The sequence below is a fragment of the Toxorhynchites rutilus genome, chromosome 1 (genome assembly GCF_029784135.1).
Source record: "Toxorhynchites rutilus septentrionalis strain SRP chromosome 1, ASM2978413v1, whole genome shotgun sequence".
Classification (NCBI taxonomy): domain Eukaryota; kingdom Metazoa; phylum Arthropoda; class Insecta; order Diptera; family Culicidae; genus Toxorhynchites; species Toxorhynchites rutilus.
In genome coordinates this window covers 127,870,557-127,895,893 of record NC_073744.1, presented here as the reverse complement: position 1 = coordinate 127,895,893, position 25,337 = coordinate 127,870,557, and the positions used below count along the sequence as shown (strand labels likewise).

The following is a 25,337-nucleotide window of genomic DNA, read 5'->3' as shown; positions in this document are numbered from 1 at the left end:
AATTGGATTATAGTCACATACATCTAGTCTAGTCACATAGAAATATTGAACGAAAACTGAAAACATGTTAACTTTGAAAAATCAAAACGAAAAATAACACCTCTCTGGTATTCGGATATATAATGTGGAAAAACCTCAGCTTTCAGGAAGAAATATAAAAAAAAAGTATGGCACCCTTGGTCCCGAAACGATGTAAGCTATAAAAAACAAATATAATCAATAATTACACAAAACCAAATCCATTTTTATTCAAAGTGTAATATATAACTAGCTCATTGGCTTCAATTTGATATGTCGATCATCTGAATCGGTCCAGTAGATCAAAAGTTATGATTTTTTGTAGCGGAAAAAATGGGAAAAATGATTTTTTGGACCATCGGTTAACTTCGAAAAATCATAACTCAAAAACGAAGAAAAACGCCTCTCTGGTTTCGACATATGTTATGTGAAAAATCCTCAGCTTTTCAAAAAAATATAAAAAAATATAGCCCCTCTGGTCCCGAAACTATGAAAACAATGAAAAACGAATACAATCAACCAAAGTAGTCAACCTATGTGGCAGAATGTTTTGGTGGCCCAGAAAACGATGCATGGTTTGCGTGTTTTTGTGAAAGTAGTTAAAGATGATTGAATAATCAATCATTGTTACCCTCACGAGAACAATACACAAGCTGTTAGCATTGAATTTGTGGTGCTAGCCCCATGTACTTTTATTTTAACTTGTGGGAGTGTGTTTGATAATCTGCGAATATAAGTCGAGCACAAATTAGTACAATAAAAGGCCTATGCTTATTTCCGAACTCAGAATAACGGATGAGTCATAGGTAGCGGTACTAAATTAAAACACGTTTGGTAAAACAGTTTTTTTTTTAATTCAATTCTTTATTGCATTTTCACAAGTTATGCAATGTGCGTTTGAAGTGTGAAACAATTGAACACATAGTGGCCCTTCACCTTCTGTCTTCCTCAAGATTCCCAGAACTCTCACCATCATGTTCTAGACCATCTTGAGAGCCGAGAACCGTAGTACCGACCGATCATGTTATAAATCCTGGATTGTTTTGTGGCCCTCCGTCAAAAAGTGCCTAGCCTTTTCCGTTTTCGAATGTTGTCCAAGCATCCGAAAGACGCGCTCTCGGAGAGAACTCTGTCCCGCAACCTTCATTGTGAATAAACTTGAAAACACACTTAGCACGAGTATCGCCCACGAAGAAGAGAACAAAACCACACACAACTATTTGTCTCTCTTTAGCGCGTTTGGCGAAAAACATGAATTTAGTTCCGTTACTTAAGGCTCAGCCGTTATTCACAGAATTGAATAAGCTGATGCACGTAGTGCACTCTGTATGTACCGTGAGTGTTCTTCTTCCTTTAACTTTAATTTCATCAAAGACAATCTAACAAAAATTTTTTCAAACATAATGTCAACGTTTGAATAGAATCTTCGACGATTTACTTCCGTAAAAATTGTGACAGAGACAGAACTAGCGATAGTTACTGAGGGGATGTACTGTAATCAGTGGCTCATAGGATCATTGAACTAGATGTTAACATCAATTCTAGGTGAAATGTTGTGGTTTAAAACTGGCGCCAAAATCAAGAATCGGATTCGACTTAATGACTGTCTTATGGCACGATTGGCTTTTATGGGATCGTTATCAGCTGAGTTCGATTTTTCAATTAATGTATTTCATAAAACGACTCCTTGACCGCATAAGATGAATGCCCAGGATTTTTTTTTCTCTGGAAAAAAAATGTGTGGTCTGCATACTGAGAAACAAGACAAAATGCTTTTGATGTTTCATTATAAATATGGAATTTGTATTCCCTGTTTAAAGCAAAGACGACACTTCCAAAGAATAAGCAGATAAATTGGGAAAAAAGTTTTCGATTTTTCAAAAATCGATTCTAAAATGTAAATGAAATTTATGTTATGCTAGTTTATATTTTTATCTCTTTTAGTCTTACGCGTCAGTGCATGCTCTGCACTTAGATTGCTTTGTTCATATTCTGAGAATGCATTCTGAAGCATATAACTTTGCACATCTGTTCAGTGCGGTAACTCACTGTTTACAGCAGTATATGTTTATTTTTTTAGATATCAAATTAACCTGACGACATAGCATTAATGAATTCAAAGTTATAAATAGTCGAACAAAACATTGGAACATAACATTAAGCACATCGGAGGTCCCAATTCGGTTTCTGAAGCAGGATGATGGTTCTCTAAAATCTAAAAACTGCTCTACCAATGAAAAGATTCTGATCATTCCCGTGATCGGTTCATGTTGACCTAAAGATGATCGATGCAAAAGTGGTTGCAGCAAAAACGAGGATCGTAGAATTCTGCTGGAAGCGCGAATGTTCACCCTCTCGAGCAAGTTAAGCGCATCAATCTCACCACGAAGAAGTTTGGCAACGAAGGTGACTCGAGCGCATTTGGAAAGACATCCACTTTACTCATGATGGCACACTCAGTTATGCTGATGGTTAGTGTGTTCAGGCGGCACCAACTCACGAACTGCTCAAGTGAGCTCTGTAACCGACGACAAACCTCAAGAGATTTGATAGCTAGATAAATTTTCAATTCGACTGTATAGATCTACACAATGCCAGATGCTAGGATAAGCGACACATCGTTATAGAAGATCTAGAAGAAACAGTAAACGGAGATGAAGTGTGAGACTGAAGCTTGACACGGAGTGTTCTGCCAGAAAGATATTAGCTCAGCTAGTTGATGAATCTTCCAGAAGCACCAAGACGGGATAAATTTCTAATTGAAATGCGGTGGTCAATTCGATCGAAAGTGTCTTTCATGTCGGTGTAGATACCATCAAATTGAGCATGATCCTTTCTAGAAGCATGGTGTCTTCAGCAGAGTTGCCAACCTTCCAGTTTTCTTGGAACTGGCCGCACTAGTCATTCTTGGAAAAATGCTACGCTTGCAAAGATTCCAGGTTTGTCATTTTTTATTGTTTTCGTTTTTTATAGTTTTCATGGTATCGGGACCTAGGGCACTATATTTTTTTATATTTTTAAAGGAAAGCTTAGGATTTTTCATCTCGAAATCAGCGAGAAATATATCTCGTTTTTGAGTTATGATTTTTCAAAGTTACCCGATGGTCCAAAAAATCATTTTTCCCTTTTTTCCCAAAAATGACTTTTGTCAAAAATTTATTACTTTTGAACTACTAGACCGATTCAGATGATCGGCATGTCAAATTGAAGCCTACTAGCTAACCTTTTTTGAAAAAAATAACACACTTGCCAATTAATTGGATTATAGTCACATACATCTAGTCTAGTCACATAGAAATATTGAACGAAAACTGAAAACATGTTAACTTTGAAAAATCAAAACGAAAAATAACACCTCTCTGGTATTCGGATATATAATGTGGAAAAACCTCAGCTTTCAGGAAGAAATATAAAAAAAAAGTATGGCACCCTTGGTCCCGAAACGATGTAAGCTATAAAAAACAAATATAATCAATAATTACACAAAACCAAATCCATTTTTATTCAAAGTGTAATATATAACTAGCTCATTGGCTTTAATTTGATATGTCGATCATCTGAATCGGTCCAGTAGATCAAAAGTTATGATTTTTTGTAGCGGAAAAAATGGGAAAAATGATTTTTTGGACCATCGGTTAACTTTGAAAAATCATAACTCAAAAACGAAGAAAAACGCCTCTCTGGTTTCGACATATGTTATGTGAAAAATCCTCAGCTTTTCAAAAAAATATAAAAAAATATAGCCCCTCTGGTCCCGAAACTATGAAAACAATGAAAAACGAATACAATCAACCAAAGTAGTCAACCTATGTGGCAGAATGTTTTGGTGGCCCAGAAAACGATGCATGGTTTGCGTGTTTTTGTGAAAGTAGTTAAAGATGATTGAATAATCAATCATTGTTACCCTCACGAGAACAATACACAAGCTGTTAGCATTGAATTTGTGGTGCTAGCCCCATGTACTTTTATTTTAACTTGTGGGAGTGTGTTTGATAATCTGCGAATATAAGTCGAGCACAAATTAGTACAATAAAAGGCCTATGCTTATTTCCGAACTCAGAATAACGGATGAGTCATAGGTAGCGGTACTAAATTAAAACACGTTTGGTAAAACAGTTTTTTTTTTAATTCAATTCTTTATTGCATTTTCACAAGTTATGCAATGTGCGTTTGAAGTGTGAAACAATTGAACACATAGTGGCCCTTCACCTTCTGTCTTCCTCAAGATTCCCAGAACTCTCACCATCATGTTCTAGACCATCTTGAGAGCCGAGAACCGTAGTACCGACCGATCATGTTATAAATCCTGGATTGTTTTGTGGCCCTCCGTCAAAAAGTGCCTAGCCTTTTCCGTTTTCGAATGTTGTCCAAGCATCCGAAAGACGCGCTCTCGGAGAGAACTCTGTCCCGCAACCTTCATTGTGAATAAACTTGAAAACACACTTAGCACGAGTATCGCCCACGAAGAAGAGAACAAAACCACACACAACTATTTGTCTCTCTTTAGCGCGTTTGGCGAAAAACATGAATTTAGTTCCGTTACTTAAGGCTCAGCCGTTATTCACAGAATTGAATAAGCTGATGCACGTAGTGCACTCTGTATGTACCGTGAGTGTTCTTCTTCCTTTAACTTTAATTTCATCAAAGACAATCTAACAAAATTTTTTTCAAACATAATGTCAACGTTTGAATAGAATCTTCGACGATTTACTTCCGTAAAAATTGTGACAGAGACAGAACTAGCGATAGTTACTGAGGGGATGTACTGTAATCAGTGGCTCATAGGATCATTGAACTAGATGTTAACATCAATTCTAGGTGAAATGTTGTGGTTTAAAACTGGCGCCAAAATCAAGAATCGGATTCGACTTAATGACTGTCTTATGGCACGATTGGCTTTTATGGGATCGTTATCAGCTGAGTTCGATTTTTCAATTAATGTATTTCATAAAACGACTCCTTGACCGCATAAGATGAATGCCCAGGATTTTTTTTTCTCTGGAAAAAAAATGTGTGGTCTGCATACTGAGAAACAAGACAAAATGCTTTTGATGTTTCATTATAAATATGGAATTTGTATTCCCTGTTTAAAGCAAAGACGACACTTCCAAAGAATAAGCAGATAAATTGGGAAAAAAGTTTTCGATTTTTCAAAAATCGATTCTAAAATGTAAATGAAATTTATGTTATGCTAGTTTATATTTTTATCTCTTTTAGTCTTACGCGTCAGTGCATGCTCTGCACTTAGATTGCTTTGTTCATATTCTGAGAATGCATTCTGAAGCATATAACTTTGCACATCTGTTCAGTGCGGTAACTCACTGTTTACAGCAGTATATGTTTATTTTTTTAGATATCAAATTAACCTGACGACATAGCATTAATGAATTCAAAGTTATAAATAGTCGAACAAAACATTGGAACATAACATTAAGCACATCGGAGGTCCCAATTCGGTTTCTGAAGCAGGATGATGGTTCTCTAAAATCTAAAAACTGCTCTACCAATGAAAAGATTCTGATCATTCCCGTGATCGGTTCATGTTGACCTAAAGATGATCGATGCAAAAGTGGTTGCAGCAAAAACGAGGATCGTAGAATTCTGCTGGAAGCGCGAATGTTCACCCTCTCGAGCAAGTTAAGCGCATCAATCTCACCACGAAGAAGTTTGGCAACGAAGGTGACTCGAGCGCATTTGGAAAGACATCCACTTTACTCATGATGGCACACTCAGTTATGCTGATGGTTAGTGTGTTCAGGCGGCACCAACTCACGAACTGCTCAAGTGAGCTCTGTAACCGACGACAAACCTCAAGAGATTTGATAGCTAGATAAATTTTCAATTCGACTGTATAGATCTACACAATGCCAGATGCTAGGATAAGCGACACATCGTTATAGAAGATCTAGAAGAAACAGTAAACGGAGATGAAGTGTGAGACTGAAGCTTGACACGGAGTGTTCTGCCAGAAAGATATTAGCTCAGCTAGTTGATGAATCTTCCAGAAGCACCAAGACGGGATAAATTTCTAATTGAAATGCGGTGGTCAATTCGATCGAAAGTGTCTTTCATGTCGGTGTAGATACCATCAAATTGAGCATGATCCTTTCTAGAAGCATGGTGTCTTCAGCAGAGTTGCCAACCTTCCAGTTTTCTTGGAACTGGCCGCACTAGTCATTCTTGGAAAAATGCTACGCTTGCAAAGATTCCAGGTTTGTCATTTTTTATTGTTTTCGTTTTTTATAGTTTTCATGGTATCGGGACCTAGGGCACTATATTTTTTTATATTTTTAAAGGAAAGCTTAGGATTTTTCATCTCGAAATCAGCGAGAAATATATCTCGTTTTTGAGTTATGATTTTTCAAAGTTACCCGATGGTCCAAAAAATCATTTTTCCCTTTTTTCCCAAAAATGACTTTTGTCAAAAATTTATTACTTTTGAACTACTAGACCGATTCAGATGATCGGCATGTCAAATTGAAGCCTACTAGCTAACCTTTTTTGAAAAAAATAACACACTTGCCAATTAATTGGATTATAGTCACATACATCTAGTCTAGTCACATAGAAATATTGAACGAAAACTGAAAACATGTTAACTTTGAAAAATCAAAACGAAAAATAACACCTCTCTGGTATTCGGATATATAATGTGGAAAAACCTCAGCTTTCAGGAAGAAATATAAAAAAAAAGTATGGCACCCTTGGTCCCGAAACGATGTAAGCTATAAAAAACAAATATAATCAATAATTACACAAAACCAAATCCATTTTTATTCAAAGTGTAATATATAACTAGCTCATTGGCTTCAATTTGATATGTCGATCATCTGAATCGGTCCAGTAGATCAAAAGTTATGATTTTTTGTAGCGGAAAAAATGGGAAAAATGATTTTTTGGACCATCGGTTAACTTCGAAAAATCATAACTCAAAAACGAAGAAAAACGCCTCTCTGGTTTCGACATATGTTATGTGAAAAATCCTCAGCTTTTCAAAAAAATATAAAAAAATATAGCCCCTCTGGTCCCGAAACTATGAAAACAATGAAAAACGAATACAATCAACCAAAGTAGTCAACCTATGTGGCAGAATGTTTTGGTGGCCCAGAAAACGATGCATGGTTTGCGTGTTTTTGTGAAAGTAGTTTAAGATGATTGAATAATCAATCATTGTTACCCTCACGAGAACAATACACAAGCTGTTAGCATTGAATTTGTGGTGCTAGCCCCATGTACTTTTATTTTAACTTGTGGGAGTGTGTTTGATAATCTGCGAATATAAGTCGAGCACAAATTAGTACAATAAAAGGCCTATGCTTATTTCCGAACTCAGAATAACGGATGAGTCATAGGTAGCGGTACTAAATTAAAACACGTTTGGTAAAACAGTTTTTTTTTTTAATTCAATTCTTTATTGCATTTTCACAAGTTATGCAATGTGCGTTTGAAGTGTGAAACAATTGAACACATAGTGGCCCTTCACCTTCTGTCTTCCTCAAGATTCCCAGAACTCTCACCATCATGTTCTAGACCATCTTGAGAGCCGAGAACCGTAGTACCGACCGATCATGTTATAAATCCTGGATTGTTTTGTGGCCCTCCGTCAAAAAGTGCCTAGCCTTTTCCGTTTTCGAATGTTGTCCAAGCATCCGAAAGACGCGCTCTCGGAGAGAACTCTGTCCCGCAACCTTCATAGTGAATAAACTTGAAAACACACTTAGCACGAGTATCGCCCACGAAGAAGAGAACAAAACCACACACAACTATTTGTCTCTTTTTAGCGCGTTTGGCGAAAAACATGAATTTAGTTCCGTTACTTAAGGCTCAGCCGTTATTCACAGAATTGAATAAGCTGATGCACGTAGTGCACTCTGTATGTACCGTGAGTGTTCTTCTTCCTTTAACTTTAATTTCATCAAAGACAATCTAACAAAATTTTTTTCAAACATAATGTCAACGTTTGAATAGAATCTTCGACTATTTACTTCCGTAAAAATTGTGACAGAGACAGAACTAGCGATAGTTACTGAGGGGATGTACTGTAATCAGTGGCTCATAGGATCATTGAACTAGATGTTAACATCAATTCTAGGTGAAATGTTGTGGTTTAAAACTGGCGCCAAAATCAAGAATCGGATTCGACTTAATGACTGTCTTATGGCACGATTGGCTTTTATGGGATCGTTATCAGCTGAGTTCGATTTTTCAATTAATGTATTTCATAAAACGACTCCTTGACCGCATAAGATGAATGCCCAGGATTTTTTTTTCTCTGGAAAAAAAATGTGTGGTCTGCATACTGAGAAACAAGACAAAATGCTTTTGATGTTTCATTATAAATATGGAATTTGTATTCCCTGTTTAAAGCAAAGACGACACTTCCAAAGAATAAGCAGATAAATTGGGAAAAAAGTTTTCGATTTTTCAAAAATCGATTCTAAAATGTAAATGAAATTTATGTTATGCTAGTTTATATTTTTATCTCTTTTAGTCTTACGCGTCAGTGCATGCTCTGCACTTAGATTGCTTTGTTCATATTCTGAGAATGCATTCTGAAGCATATAACTTTGCACATCTGTTCAGTGCGGTAACTCACTGTTTACAGCAGTATATGTTTATTTTTTTAGATATCAAATTAACCTGACGACATAGCATTAATGAATTCAAAGTTATAAATAGTCGAACAAAACATTGGAACATAACATTAAGCACATCGGAGGTCCCAATTCGGTTTCTGAAGCAGGATGATGGTTCTCTAAAATCTAAAAACTGCTCTACCAATGAAAAGATTCTGATCATTCCCGTGATCGGTTCATGTTGACCTAAAGATGATCGATGCAAAAGTGGTTGCAGCAAAAACGAGGATCGTAGAATTCTGCTGGAAGCGCGAATGTTCACCCTCTCGAGCAAGTTAAGCGCATCAATCTCACCACGAAGAAGTTTGGCAACGAAGGTGACTCGAGCGCATTTGGAAAGACATCCACTTTACTCATGATGGCACACTCAGTTATGCTGATGGTTAGTGTGTTCAGGCGGCACCAACTCACGAACTGCTCAAGTGAGCTCTGTAACCGACGACAAACCTCAAGAGATTTGATAGCTAGATAAATTTTCAATTCGACTGTATAGATCTACACAATGCCAGATGCTAGGATAAGCGACACATCGTTATAGAAGATCTAGAAGAAACAGTAAACGGAGATGAAGTGTGAGACTGAAGCTTGACACGGAGTGTTCTGCCAGAAAGATATTAGCTCAGCTAGTTGATGAATCTTCCAGAAGCACCAAGACGGGATAAATTTCTAATTGAAATGCGGTGGTCAATTCGATCGAAAGTGTCTTTCATGTCGGTGTAGATACCATCAAATTGAGCATGATCCTTTCTAGAAGCATGGTGTCTTCAGCAGAGTTGCCAACCTTCCAGTTTTTCTGTATATTGCCAGTTTTTTCAAATTTTTACAGTTTTATCCAGCTTTTGACGTGGGACTACGTCTAACCGGAGTATATGGGGGCGAAATGAAAACCTAAACACAGAACATGCAGGAAAAAATGAAAGATTTCGAATGAAAGAACTCGAACATTTCTTAATAGATCGGAAAGATCTATTAAGAAATTTATGGTTCCGCAATACAGACTTATGGTTCCCCAATACACGATTTATGGTTCCCCAATACAGACTTCAGAATCGATGTACCTGTGGGAATCCGCTTTGCAAATATATGCAAGTAGGGAGTATTTTGCTTCTCACCGAGCTGTGTTCAAACACGGACACACGGACTTCAAAATTAATGTGCCTGGAGGAATCCCCTTTGCAAATATATGCAAGTAGAGGGTATTTTTGTTCACACCGACATGTATTCCCCTAACACGGACTTCAAAATCAATGTGCCTGGGAGAATCCGCTTTGCAAATAAATGCAAGTTGGGGGTATTTTTGTTAACTCCAGAATTTCTTTCCCTAAGATGAATTTCAAAACAAAGATGCCTGGGGGAATCAGTTTTGGAGAGGAGGCGATCTGGCGTAGTGGTAACATCCATGCCTCTCACGCTAAAGGTCACGAGTTCAATTCTCACTCCCCACATTCTTCCAAAAATGGAAGTAAAAGTGACGAACCAGCCGAATGAGTTGAAAGTCACTATAATACAGATAATAAAAAATAAAAAAAAAATCAGTTTTGGAAATATATGCAAGCTGCGAGTACTTTTATGCTCGCTTGCCTTTGTGCAGACCGCAAATGTTTGCCTTAAACGTACTTCTAAACTGAGAAGCCTGGGAAAATCGTCGTTTCAGACACTTGAGGTAAATGAACTTTCGCGGTTCGAGAATTACGTAAACATGAGAGATGCAATAAATTCAGAAGGAAATTTAAAATACAATGATCGTTTGACAATTCTTTCGCTCACATATTTTGGTAGTCCTAGACATCATATGAATCGTAAAAAGACGGTTATGAAAATTTACTTGTAATGAAGAACATTATCTATTACAATGCATGAATGAATCTTACATGGCAACTGTTCAAACCTACTAAGCTAATATGCTGAATTCGTGGAATTCGTAATTGTTACATCCAATCGATAATTTAATCAATACAATACAAATGCTTACTAAGACAACGGTAGTCACACGTCAATCTTGAGGTTATATCATAGATATAACCCACCCATTTTTTTGTCGTTTTCAAGTGTTTTGCTCTCCTAAATTACACTCTTTTGTGCCCAGACTTGTTTACACTAGAATGTGTTTGCCATAGTATGGCCATGCGTACATCATATACACGTGAACGCATGCCTGAAAGAATCGAGCAACTGTGTAAGGATGTTCATTTTTATATTTGCTATAATCCATTGCCAAACAGTAAGTTTGCTGAAATTCAAACTCTCTTAGAGTTGTAATTTTTGAAAATGCTACAATCGTGAATTTCACTGGAAAGTATTGTCAAATGTATATTGAAACTTTACGAGCCCCTCCGAATTTAATTTGGTTGATCAAGTAGATAAGAACTACGTAAAATCTATGACGGATAGCCATAACGATTATTTGTGTCGTCTAGTTGCAAAACCGGCCAACTCTACAAGTTTAAAAATATATTTTTTTCTATATGAAAAAGATAACCAATCTGAGCAACGTCAGTTCGATCAGGAAAATTATGTCGTGACTAAAATGTTGGTCAATGAATATTTGTTCGTATGTAAAATTTGAGACAACGTCATAGCTGAATTGAAGACCGATACGATACATTGCACTCTGCAATCAAATTCTAAAACGATTTAATTGCACTGATTCTTTGATCAAAAGGGTCTATCTTCTTTGATCGATTCTCTTCATCGTCTTTCTCTTTCGATAACCACGGCCTATTATATTGCTTGAATTAATTACTTGTTTTACTATCTCCACTACATTTGTCTCAGGCAAAATGATGCTGGGGATTAATTTTGTATTTGAAATCCAAATCCATCCATCAATTGAATATCTCTTCAATATCAGTTCAAAATCTGTTGAACAAACTCCAGAAAATCTTCCACTTTACAAGGCTGTCAGTATCCATTTTACTAGGGCTTCAAATATTTGACCATAGAACATACGCAAACCAGGTAATGTTTGCCGATCATGTGTCGCTAGATGAAATAAATTGCTCTGGTATTCTTGCGAAGACGAGGGCCTTTATTGCATACATGGACTGCATACATACTATATGAGAAGTGATTATGTTGATTGGTATAAATCTTTACTTCAGAACCCTTTCTTCGTGATTGTTCACGTGTCATTGCGTCTTTTGTTACTGTTTGTTCTCAGTTGTAAATGTTTTGGCCAATACAGCTACAAATACACAGGATTTGTATTCTATGCTCGCCCCACACTGACAATTAAGCAATACACTGAACATTCCTGACATTCCGGACCAATTACATCAAAATCAAGTAAACCACCACTGGTCAACGAGCCAAACGAAAGCGAAAGTAATACTGTCGAAAACAAAGGAATATGATTTGCATAACGAATAATGAAAATGTACGAGTCTGTCTTAATTCCCTTTTCATTTTTTTCCCGCCATATCTAGCCAACCATAGAAATTAGTTTGATAATCGGTTCGATGGCTCAAAACAAGCATAATTATCCACCCACTCACACACCGAACCGGATCAACTACCAAAACACGAAATTAAGTGGCCCACTCTAGAGTCATAGTCATAGTCATTACCTATCTCCAAATCAGTTGACGTGGGCAATGCACGCTGTTTTCCGCCATTTTTCTTTACACTTTGCTGCCTTTTCATATTTTCAGACTGTGCTGCATGCAAACACTAATTACGTCTATCGCCTTATGTAGGCGGAAACAAGCGAATCTGTTAATAATTTTTTTCCACTGATTATAGAATACACCGATTCAAATCAAATCATGCCAAATGAACCACGCTGCAAGCAAGCTGAAAACATCAATTCGCATGACAAGCCAAGATCCAAGACATCTAGTTTTCACTGGTAAAATTGCGTAATGCAGCGTTCGCATTTGTTGTTGTTTTTTGTTTTGTGCGCTTTCGGACGCGTCTTTGTTTACATTTCACGTAAGATGCAGCTAGAATTAAGCAACTAAGTAAGCCGCAAGCCATGATTTGGGGGAGGGAACAATAGAAGTGTTTTTATTTTTACCTACATTTCGAAAATGAACGCTTTTGGCGCTCACGTTGAAACATAGGAAAATATTTCGGCGTCGGTCGTCAAATTTCGTCACCGTTAACATGCATAAATGAACAATTAAATCAGTTCGTTATGAATGGGCAGCGGTTATTTGCGGTAGCAATGTTGACCATGTCGAAACAGTTTAAAATTTGTACGGACTGTTTGTAGGCAACGAATGTTTTATTTATGGATGTCACATTGCGATGAACAAATTACATTTAGAGTGTAAGATTCATACCAATTAACTGAAAAACTTTATTTCGTTTCTTTTTCAGAACTACAAGGAGAAAGACGCCGGTAAAGTGGTTGTATACACGACAAGCATGGGCATCGTTCGAGAGACCTACACCAAGTGTGCCAACGTGAAGCAGATCCTGAAAACGCTACTGGTTAAATTCGAGGAACGGGACGTCTTCATGAGTAACGACTATCAGCAGGAAATCAAGGACCGCATGCAATCCGAAGCGATCAACGTTCCACAGTTGTTTGTCGACGGTCAGCATGTTGGGGTGAGTTGTTAACATGGCGAACTAGTTATTAACCAATTCAAAAACTCGTTCGAGCAAAGAAAACAAATCATATTTATCGCCTTGTCGATGCGACCCCCAAACATCCACACTCAAAGCAGACATACACTCTGAATCCAAACATAGAGGAGACCGTGAAATAGTGGTCGCAACTGCACTTTACCCATTCCACCCAATCGGGAGGAGGAGTACATAGACCAACAAACAACACGTTTGGTGGCACGCTTCAGCGAGTCCGCCGCAAATGGCAACCGGGTCCGAACATCATTAAAATCTTTCACGACCGCTATCTTGATTGTCATTATGGCTTCTTTTTGTTGATTTTTTTTCTACTATTATAGCGAAACAAGCACGGTTTGCGAGGATAGCAGTAAATTGCAAACTGGTTCCATGATTATTGAGACAGTGGCCTTTCCCAACCAATGAACCGTTCATGATGGGGAATCGCACAGTAATACACGTGTCAGAGTAGGATGCAGTGAAACGCGGACAGAGTTTGCGGTTTTTGGTTTTAAATTGGCCGAAACCGGACCACTTTTTTAGTGTGAACAGTTAGTGCACGCACTATTAAAGGAGCAAAGTGAGTATGTACCGATATGGGAAGATCTTCACGCCGAAAATTATATAATAACTCCGTTAGAAGTGAACCGGAGTCGATTTCCACAGATAGAACCGTTGACACCATGTACCGACTGGTGTTTGATTTGTGGGGTGTGACCTTGCTTTACTCAAGTAATCAGATGATTGGATCAATTTTTCGAACATTTAGAATCCGGAATCACTGTTCATTTTATAGCAGGCCTATCTGAAATATTTTGTCAGCAAATAGTTTAGAAAACTGTAACTTTCGATGGTATTTCACGATGACCACGATGATTTGTTTTTTGATTTTGGACACCCACATTAAAAATCCAGTGTGGTCAGGTACTAAAATCGCAAAAAGTAGCTAAATTGAACGTGTGTGATGTGCTGAAACGTTTCTGTGAGCGTACAACTGTTGTTCGGATGGATCAGAGGACGCATCGTAGTGGAACTTACGATCGGCAGCTGAGATTGAAGGTATTGATAACAATTAAGACAAAACCGAAACTCTTGGACTCCCTCTACCAACTCGACTATATCATTTCATTTTTCCCAGTCAAATTGTCTTCATTTCATTTTGAAGTGACTTCCCCCAATAGAGACGAATGAACTCTCAGTGTTTAAAGTCTCTCTAATTCAATACCTTCCTTCCTTCCCCCAATACCTCTCTCCTCTCTCGTTGGTTTGAGTTCACGATAGGTAGACAATAATGTGCGATTCACATAGCACGTTACGGAGAAGAACGTCTACGTTCCGTCAACGTCTCCACCAATTCACACATGCAGTCAAGGCTTCCACCAGCACCGTCACGTCAAATGCCAAACGAATGATTTATTTAATTTTATTCATGGTGTCGCCACCTACAATAATTTTAAATTGAAATGCCCTCTTTCAAATCAGCATGCCTAGAATCAGTTCTAAATTTTGAAAAATTCAATGAGAATCATGGAATTCAATTATTTAAATGCTTAAACCCCGTAGTCCGACCCTTATGCAACAATAATAATAAATAGAATAATTCTTTCAACTAGTCGCGAATGATTTTCACTCCGAAATTTGGAGCTAAGAGATATGTTGGCATAAAAAGTACAGTAAGTTACTTATAAAGCGATATGCTGAGGCACCACTCAGTGTCGCATGGGAGTCGATTTTGACCAGTAATTGGACATTTGCGACTGGTGGCGACTTTCAATGTGGGGCCATAATTTGGACTCCGAACTCGATGTTTACAAAAATGTCCAACTAGAGGTAAAAATGTCTAATTAAAGGTGTTGCATCACAGATCTGTTCAATTAGCTTAAAGTCGATGTAGATGTAAATTACTGTACAACCAAATCAAAACAAAAGCCGAGACACAAAGCCCAAACAAAAACCAAACGAGCCGTCCGTCTCCGTCAATTATTCTTTTCTACAAACCCTGCCGGTCGTTTTCGTTGAACGTATGCTGACGGGGCGTTACGTTGCTAGTGTATGTGAATGTTTTCATGAGAATTGCATGGTAGAATCATTGACGTATCATGACGTGAAGGGACGTGAACGTGACGTGTATGTTGTATGTGAATCGCACTTAAACCGTCCATTAATGGGGTAACTACTTTTTGACGTAGGACTACGTCTTTCATTTCTATACCGGGGTGTAAAACCAAAGTTTCGAGAACGAAAGCGTTACGCTGGAGAGATTTTGAGCGTTAATAGCTCTTAAACAACTGAACGAAATGGTATGATAAACACTTCATTTGAAAGATAAAATGTCTACGCGTCATATACTTGTTACTTTTTCATCCAAAAACTTGTTTCAATAGTCTTAAAATTGCTTTCAAAACAGGCTATTGAAATCACCAATCGGTATATAAGCGAGCGCCGCTCGTAAACCCATTCAGTTATGATTGAACAGCGATTGGAGCATGTTGTCGCTGTTGTTGTGAAGCTAATTTCGTTTATCATGAAAACGCTGATGAACGGTGTCACCAAGAGCCTGTTTGTGCACCTAAGGCCAAAAAGGAATCCATCAGGAGGAGAGTGATGCCACGGTTCCGCTTGAAACATCGGAGCAGCCGCCACACACACACACATACACGCGCGGAATTCTCGTTGCTATCATCGTTGCTGAAAAATAATCTGCCAGTTCCCCTGGGAATTGAAAAATACATTCATGCGAAAGATTTTATTTTAATGTTTTCTATCCATATAACACTGCAACCAAATACATTTGGTTTTGTTATTTTTCAATCAATCGCAATTAACAGGAAAGCTTCTGAATATTTTTTTTCCCCATCAGTGGAAATTTTCGTATCCAATATTGGATGCATAACATGAAAAACGAAAAATGTTTCACATCGCGAAAATCAAGTCATTTTCGAGCGATTATTAGCTTTCTACTCATATAATGCTGCGACCAAATACATTTCGTTTTGAATTTTTTAAATCAAGTGCGATCAACGTAAGACCACGTCTTTCGGCAATTTATTAGAGGTGCAATGAATCTTTAGGAATTCCCGCTCTACGCGCACTGGCAAACAATGTTTACTCAATAATTTCTCAAACGAGAAATGGGTGTTTTGAGAAAGGATTAGCGAACGCGAAAACGACAAACGGGAGAAAGATACGTTTGGAGGTTGAAGGAAATTGGCATGCTATATTAGCTTAGCATATAATCAACAGCCCTTTTCAGGGCTCCAAATTTGATGGATTAGAGTTCAGAAAAGTTTTTTACAGGCCGAACTGAAAGGAGCATTTAGCGAAAATCGTGGTGTCGATGATAATTCGATACCGATAGGTGCCATGGATATGGATTTCATAATGAAGAATATGAAATACATGACATGATGTAGTGAATATATCCCCATATCGAAGAAATCACTTTGATGAAACTGTTTACCGTTTGTCGTTTTTAAGTGTTAGGAAAGGGCATTATTTTTGCTGAGTAAATTCCAAGAAAAAATCCATTCCTTCTTTAAGCGGGATTCATTCTGCTTCGGATCAACGGAACAGTGATAATCATTTCATACAAAAGATAAAATGTCCAAGAGTTATATGATTGCTATTTATTGAGTCGGAAAATTGTTTCAATAGCTTAATGATAGCTTCGAAAACAGGTTATAAAATGACGCTTCCTTTGCTTTCGTTCATTTCTTACTCTACTCTCGCACCGTGACGACTCGTTTGTTTGGGACCAAGCAGATAGCAGGTTAGTCTTTCAGTGGTAAGGCACACGAAAGCAGCTCGGATAAGCGCACCAGCCGCAGGATAGGTGAAGAAGCCACATCGCTATCGACCGGGAACTTTGCATGAAATTCATCGCTATCGGAAGTCGACCGAATTGCTGATCCGCAAGCTACCTTTGCAGCTTTTGGATCGTGGAATTGCTCAGGACTTCAAAACCGACTTGCGCTTCCAAAGTTCCGCGGTTATGACGCTGCAGGAGGCTTATTCGAAGATACAAATTTGTGTGCTATCCACGTAAAACGCGTCACATCATGCCCAAGGACATTCAGCTGGCCCGTCGAATCCAAGGAGAGGGTGCTATATTAGCTTAGCATATAATCAACGGCCCTTTTCAGGGCTCCAAATTTGATGGATTAGAGTTCAGAAAAGTTTTTTGCAGGCCAAACTGAAACGAGAATTTTCGTTTGGATGCCATACAGCATCGAGAAAATTCCGGAAAGATCTAATCGTTGCTGAAAAATAATCTGCCAGTTCCCTGGGAATTGAAGAATACATCCATGCGAAAGAGTTTATTTTAATGTTTTCTAATTATATGGCGAACACAGCGACCAAATACATTTGATTTCGTAATTTTTCAATCAAGTGTAATTAGCTGGAAAGCTTCTGAAGATTATTCTTTCCCATCAGTAGGATATTTTCGTATCCAATAATGGATGCATAACATGAAAAACGGAAAATGTTTCGTATCGCCAAAATTATATAATTTTCAATCGATTATTGCTCAGTCGCCGAAATTTTCATACTCAGAGAGTTCATTCTCCTCTAGTTTGCCTTCCAAATTGCCATCGTAAACCACACCTTCTCTCGATTCAATCACGCACGAAAAGCATACTGAAATGATATTCTGGTGGTGAAACCCATTCATTTTTCATGAGGCGTAGTGCACAAATTACGTAACGCGATAAGGGGGGAGGGGTTAGATGTTACGTTACTTTCTGTTTATTAGAGATAGTAAATTGCGTTACGAAAGGGGGGGGGAGGTTCAAAATCCGGATTTTTGCGTTACGTAATTTGTGCACGACGCCTGAGGACATCGACAAGACAACATCGTTACTGAACGAGCTGAACGGCGAGGGATCGAGGTATTCATTACCTGGCTTGACCTGACCTGAAATGCAATCAGTTTGTTTTAACTGTGAGGGAGCGCAGAAAAGCCGATCGATCAGAAGGAGAAGAGAAGGTGACCAAGAGAGTATCAACATCGAAATACGGTTCCTCGGGAAGACATAGAAGCAGCCGCCACACACACATACACGCGCGCAACTCTTTTCGTTTGCTGGTTATCGAGAGGAAACCTGGAAAGAAATGATCGTTGCTGAAAAATAATCTGCCAGTTCCCCTTGGAATTGAAAATTACATTCAAGCGAGTTTATTTTAATGTTTTCTATCCATATAATACTGCGACCACATACATTTGGTTTTGTGATTTGTCAATCAAGTGCAGTTAACAGGAAAGCTTCTGAAGATTATTCTTCAGAACAAGGTTTTTTGTATCCAATATTGGATGCATAAAACCTTGAGTCTTCAAAGTAACACTCTCGTTTTTGAAGTCACCCAAATATTTATTTATTCATTCATTCAGGATGGATTTAGATTCAACTTCAAACAAATGATCTCTAAATCAACGATAGTCCTACGTCACCCTTGCGGTTATACCATAGATATAACCCACTTCCTGTTTTGCATCAGAAATCAAGTTTCCGTTCCTCTTTATATTAGCATTAGCATTAGAATTGAGCAAGTTAAACAATATCGGAGGTGGTACGAATTCAAAACTGTTAAGTCAAAAACTAGCCCTCATCCGTTGCTGATGATTGGTAATATCTCTTATGGCGGGTTTACATTAGGGAGATCTATAGCTATAGATGGATTTATTCACGTGAAAATATGTGTAAAGGGGTGAGAATAAATATGATACACTTATTCGAGGTATATATAACTTGAATAAATTCAGCATATGTAAACGCTTGTGAATTTCTCACTGGTGAGAAATCACTAAAGTTGGGTGCAGTTCTACTTCACGTGAATGAATTCACCGAAGATATGAATATATTCATTGTAGAAGTTCACGCTAGTGTAAACGGTTGATGCGATTTCTATAAATCTCATCATATTTCTTCACATAAATATATCCCTAGTCTAAACCCACCCTTAGATGAAGGCATGCTTTCTCCAACAGTTAAGAATTGTCCTGGCCACGTCCTTGCAACTGCTAAGGAAAGGGAAGGAATGTTAGTTCGACATTTACTTAAGAGAGATGCAGAGAACTCTACGACCTCTCATAAATGTCTCGAGAATTTAGGAATGTATTAGTAGGGGAGGTGAGCCATAGGATACACTCAGCCGGTGTTATTGGGGCGAGTTATTATTACTATTACTATTACTATTACTGTTACTAATCAAGTTTCCGTTCCTCTTTGTATAGACGTAAAAATAAGATTGCGTACGCGGGTAATAATTTCGTTCCTAGAGGGTATAACTGTGGATTGAAGTCAGTTGAATGAAGAGGCAGATTTGTATTCATTAGTCGCGTCAGTTATAATAACCACTGACAGGACTAGTTCATCAGTCATCTTCGCTAGTCAACGCTAATCAATTCATTTTCTAGTCAATTCAGTTTTTGTTGACTGCGACTGCCGAAGCAGTTCTAATCGAAGCGAAGCTACTGAGAGTAGAGTCGGTCTTCATTTTTCACCTTCGAAGATTTCGGGCCCTGATTGTGGGTGTAAAGTAAGAGAATATCACCAGAAAAACATAACAGGGTGTATAGGTTTCCTATAATTTCATGGGAAATTTTTTTCCCTATGGATCATAAAAGTGATTGAATGAAGAGTTAGGTTTATTATATCGGTATTTTATTTATTGCTTTGTAATACAGAAAAACATCAGTTATCAGAAGAAAAAATAAATAGTTGGTAAAAACAGTTGGTATTCTACAAAACAATTTCGTTTACTTGTGGATCACAAGTGGCCATTGCACATAACTGAAGTGACCAGATAGTCAAAGTCTAACGCGGGACACAAAAAACAAAACGTTATGTATATACGTTATGTGAAAATAAACCATAGTTTAGCGAGTCTCATTTATTCGTGAAACACTTAACATGTGTCCTTGCAATTAAACCTGATCTGTATTATTTCTTTCCAAGTATCGTCATTCAGTTGTGATTTTTCGGTGGTTTAGATTTTGTTTACGTCTCAAAATCACTCGCTCAGTTAGAGCATTAAAGCCTGGCAAGCACGATTCAAATTCAACAATTTTCTTCAAATTACCGAATGGAATGCTCTAAAATTTCAATCCATTTTTCATTTAATTTAGTGTGAACGTATGCATTAAAAAATGGACTATTTTCGGATGGTGATGAAAAAAAAGAATACAAAAAATAATTTAATGGAGCAAATTTCCCTTAAATATTACGTTTATTAAGCTTACAACAAAAATTATAATAAGCAGCAGCAGTACTGTCAAGCAACTTCATGATTTTTCCATACTATCAGCTTCACCCCACAGCAAAGTAGTTGGACATCCTGGAATACTTTGTGTCCGCCAGACATAGCCGATCTGGTATTTACAACATACTCTCTCTGTCGCTACTTAGGCCGGGAGATTGAAACAATCGGCCAAACGGTGAAGGAGAATCTGGTCAAAATGGACATTTTTATGCGGAAGCGTCAGACGAGACCGGCAGTATCTGAGCAGCAAAAGTGGAAATCAAAAACTTCTTTTCCTGCTTATAATGGAAGACGAGGCGTGCTTGATGCTAGAATTCAACGAATGGCCGGGGACCGGGTACTTTACGTTCCTCAGCTAAGCGATGATGTCGAATATATCATCCACATCAAGTTCTCGAAGAAGGTCCTTCTCTGACAGACGAGAGGGGAATGTCCAAGCCGCTCTTCTTTCGAGTCATATGGTGAACAAGGAACGAGTACGAAGTGCTTGCCGAAACATGCGAAGGTGATGTGATCTTTATGTCGACACGGGCATCAGCCCATAATGCCAAAAGATCACTGGAGAATGGATAATGGATCGGCTGGAGATAAACATTGTCGCGTAGACCGCCAACCTTCCAAACATACCTCAGCTGCGGCTGACTACCAATGCCACGGAAAGGTAAAAGAACATGTCGACATACATCTTTTCATCAGCCATGAATGAAGTTCCGGCCTACATTTGCTTCATTTGCGATACTTCATCAAACAACCCTGTCTCTGCCTGTCCAGCATACACTAGTTCTTCGGGCTTATTTAACACGTTGAGCCCTGACCGAGCTAGAGGACCAAAGATGAACTTTTCGTTTGACTCACGTTGGTCCCTGCGGATCAATAGGGGACTTTTATAAAAATCTTAAAAATAAATCTTTATAAAAATCAATTTTCCGATTTTGTTGCTGCCGTTTCCTGTTGACACTCTCTAAACAAAAAGTCCACTGTCGGTGCGATGAAACCAGTTCAGCGTATTAATCGTTGAATGCATTGGAAGCGCTCTTGAACAGTCTGACAAATAAAAGTTTTATTTTGAGGTTCATCCATTTAAGCGTAACGCGGGACGTCTGGTCAATTTACACATAACACATTTATTATGTGGTCTTTGTTGAGTCAGACGGGACCATGTTTGACTGTTTTTTTGACGAAGAACTACGTCTTTCAGGAAGGGTGCCAAATCAGAAAACAGGTCACGTTTTTATGAAATAAAGTTAACGTTAATTATTTTCACTGTGAACGAATTCTCATGATTTGCATACCAATCGAATTCTCTAAGATTTGTTTGATATGCTATACATTACAATTCACTAATCTCTAAACGGTTCAAATTCATGAAAACTGGAAGATCTCCCTTGTTTCCTATACATTTGTTCGGCCGATTTGTGTGCTAATCCTACCCGTTTGAAAATATACATGCAAGTCGGGGGTATTTTTGTTCTCACTGAGTTGTGTTTCCCTAACACGGACTTCAAAATCAATGTGTCTGGGGAAATATGCTCCGTCATAACATGCAAGTCGGGGGTATTTTTTCCCACTGAGCTGTGTTTCCCTAACACAGACTTCAAAATTAAGGTGCCTGGGGGAATTTGCTTTGCAAATATTTTTTGGTGTTGAATACTTTTGTACTTGCTTTTCGTTGTGTAGACCGGAATATGTTTCCTAAAACGTACTTTTAAACTGAGAAGCCTGGGAAAATCGTCATTTCAGATACTAGAGGTGAATGAACTTTCGCGGTTCGTAAACTACGTAAACATGAGATGTGCAATAATTTCAGAGGAAAATGTAAAATACAATGATCGTTTGATAATTCTTCCGTTCACATATTTTGGTAGTCCGAGGCATCATATCTAACGTAAAAGGACGTTCATGAAATTTATTTGTAACGAAGAACATAATCTATTACAAAAATTTCGATGCATTCTAAAATAATAAGTGTTAAACAAGTGGATTACATAATGTAATTGCGTAGTTCTACGTCGAAAATATGCGGTCGTGTCCTAGATACAACCCCTTACAATTTTTTATTCGTTCAGAAACACATTTGCTGCCCTGGACATGCGTTTCATTCTGACATTCAGTAAAAAAAAATATCGATTCAATAATAATTGAACAATCGATTACGATTTTTGTAGAAGGCAAAAAAAAAAAAAAATTCACTCCATCGATGGTAATATTGCATTCCCCACTTCGGGACGATAATATTCGACTACTCGTTCAGTCTGATAGGATGGATTTTAGTGCCAAGATGTACAATTTACAAGAACGTATATTTTTAGTTGCTTGCTTGCTTCTTTGTTTTCAACAGGCTTTAAACTTTGCAGTTCATTCTAGTATTTTTAGTGAAATCGTATTACTCGAGCAACCGAAACCTTAATGAAACTTTGTCCTCTTATGGTAAGAATTTCAACATTTCTCGTCGTAAATTATTTCCTCTGGGGGTACGTGAAGGACCGTTGCGATGTTAATAAGCGACAAAATTTGGAGGAACTTAAAGAAGAAGTAACTCGGATTTTCAAGAGCATCGAAGTCGTAATGTTAAAGTTGTGCATGAAGCATTTTGTTCGCCGTTTAATACGCGCTATCGAAGAAAAGGGTGGTCACCTCGAAAATATCCTAAAATAAGCTTTGTTTTCGTTTTGTTTTTGAAAAATAAAAATCGGTTCACTTTTGTAGAAGTTATTGAAATTTGTTGCGTGAGCGTTTAATCTGAAAGACTCTGTACCACAAGCTCCTTTCTGTTCTCCAATTCTAACGGTATCTATCATTTGTCTCACGCGCAAATGTCGCAAAACATTTCAATCGCTTTGGGAGTGTCCCGGTGGACCGTGAAAAGGGTATTATACCGAGAAATAAAAGAACAACTATCCGCGAAAGTGGCCACGGGTCGTCCGAGGTCAGCTTGGATTCCGAGGGTAATCGCTGGAAGATTTGGACGAATCCAGTACGTTCAATGAAGAAAATGGCGGAGGAACACAGGATCAAAAACTCTATGACACGGAAGATCGTAAAGGAAAAGAATGAGGCGAAGTTGAGGACACGGAAAAAAACTCACATGATCTCTAACCGCATCCGGGGGCTACGAGTCGAGCGATGTAAGACAATCTTGAACTTTCTCAAGCAAAAATAATTGATCATCCTGTTCATTGACGAGAGCATGTTTCCCGTCGATCACGTATAAAATTTCAGAACCGATCGCTATTACCTCTCGTTGTCCATGATCATGTTCCGCTTCGCCGGATAAATTTCATTCTCCATCACATTCAGCCTTTTTTCTGCGTCACAGCTTGCTGTTCTAAAATGGCTGTAAGTCGTGGCCACGTTTCCGCGTGATGATGTTCAACTCCGTTAGGTATATATTCACTATCTGGCTGGTTAATCCTACCTCCCGGCATAAAGCCGGAAACCACCTCTGTAACCACGATAAAACCACCTTTCCCTCCAGCTTCTGCTTTAGCTTTAGCTGCAGTTTATGATCGCACAGCACCATCGGAAGACCGGAATTATGCTTCCGTTCAATGCTCTCATTCTGATATCTCTTTCCACGATTTTAATATTATACGCTTGGACCGTGATGATAGATACGGAGGGGTGCTTTTGGGGATCAATAAGTGCCACTCATTTTTTAGAATTGACCTTCCACCTATTGGAGGGATCGAAGCTGTTGCTTGTCATGCAAACATCAGAGGCAAAGACCTCTGTATTGTCAGCTTGTATTGGCCTCCGAGAGCTGCGGTTAGCCGCAAACAACTTGATGACATGTGCTCACTCCTTCCTGAGCCACGATTGATCTTGGGAGACTTCAACTCTCACGGAACTGCCTGGGGGGAACAGTACGACGACAATCGTTCATTGTTGATATATGACCTTTGTAACAGCTTCAATATGACCGTTTTGAACACTGGGGAAACAACACGTGTACCTAAACCTCCTGCTAACCCAAGTGCTCTTGACCTCTCGCTTTGCTCGAATTCACTATCGTTAGATTGCAAGTGGAATGTAATCCAGAACCCCAACGGTAGTGATCACTTGCCAATCAAAATTTCCATCACCATTGGGTCGAATTCTTCTGAATCTATAAACATGGCATATGACCTCACAAGACACATTGACTGGAAAAAATATGCGGACGCGATTGCTCTAGCCATCAATTCCAGAGATGGTTTACCTCCATTGGAGGAGTATAACTACCTTTCTCGTTTGATCTATGACAGCGCGGTTCGCGCTCAAACGAAACCCATCCCAGGTTCCACCATTTCCCGAAGGCCTCCCAATCTATGGTGGGATAGCCAATGTTCCAAGCTTTATGTAGAAAAATCGAATGCATTTAAAGCTTTTCGGAAACGTGGAAACCCTGAAAATTTTCAAACGTATTTAGCCCTTGAAGATCAATTTAAAAACATAATCAAAGGGAAAAAACGTGCTTATTGGCGAAATTTCGTGGGAGGTTTGTCACGAGAAACGTCAATGAAAAAATTATGGAAAGTGGCTCGAAACATGAGAAATCGCTCTTCAACGAATGAAAGCGAAGAATATTCACATCGATGGATTTTTAATTTTGCACGGAAGGTTTGTCCTGATTCCGCTCCTGTGCAAAAAATTGTTCGAGATATACCACAAGGTAGGTGCGATCTTGATTCCGAGTTTTCGATGGTAGAATTCTCTCTTGCTCTGCTTTCATGTAACAATTCTGCTCCGGGATCGGATAGAATTAAGTTCAACTTGCTGAAAAACCTCCCTGATGTGGCGAAACATCGCTTGTTGAATTTATTCAATCGGTTTCTGGAGAATAATATTGTTCCAGATGATTGGAGACAAGTG

General features: G+C 38.4%; 1 protein-coding gene across 2 annotated transcripts in view; it reads left to right on the top strand.

Annotated features, from left to right (window-relative positions):
• Positions 1–25,337, top strand: part of LOC129778511 (glutaredoxin domain-containing cysteine-rich protein CG12206-like) — a 127,621-nt gene that overhangs the window by 87,732 nt on the left and 14,552 nt on the right. For both annotated transcript variants that reach the window (XM_055785450.1, XM_055785458.1), the window contains exon 3: positions 12,975–13,208. In XM_055785450.1, the coding sequence (XP_055641425.1) occupies positions 12,975–13,208 (234 nt within the window). The remainder of the gene's footprint in view (positions 1–12,974; positions 13,209–25,337) is intronic.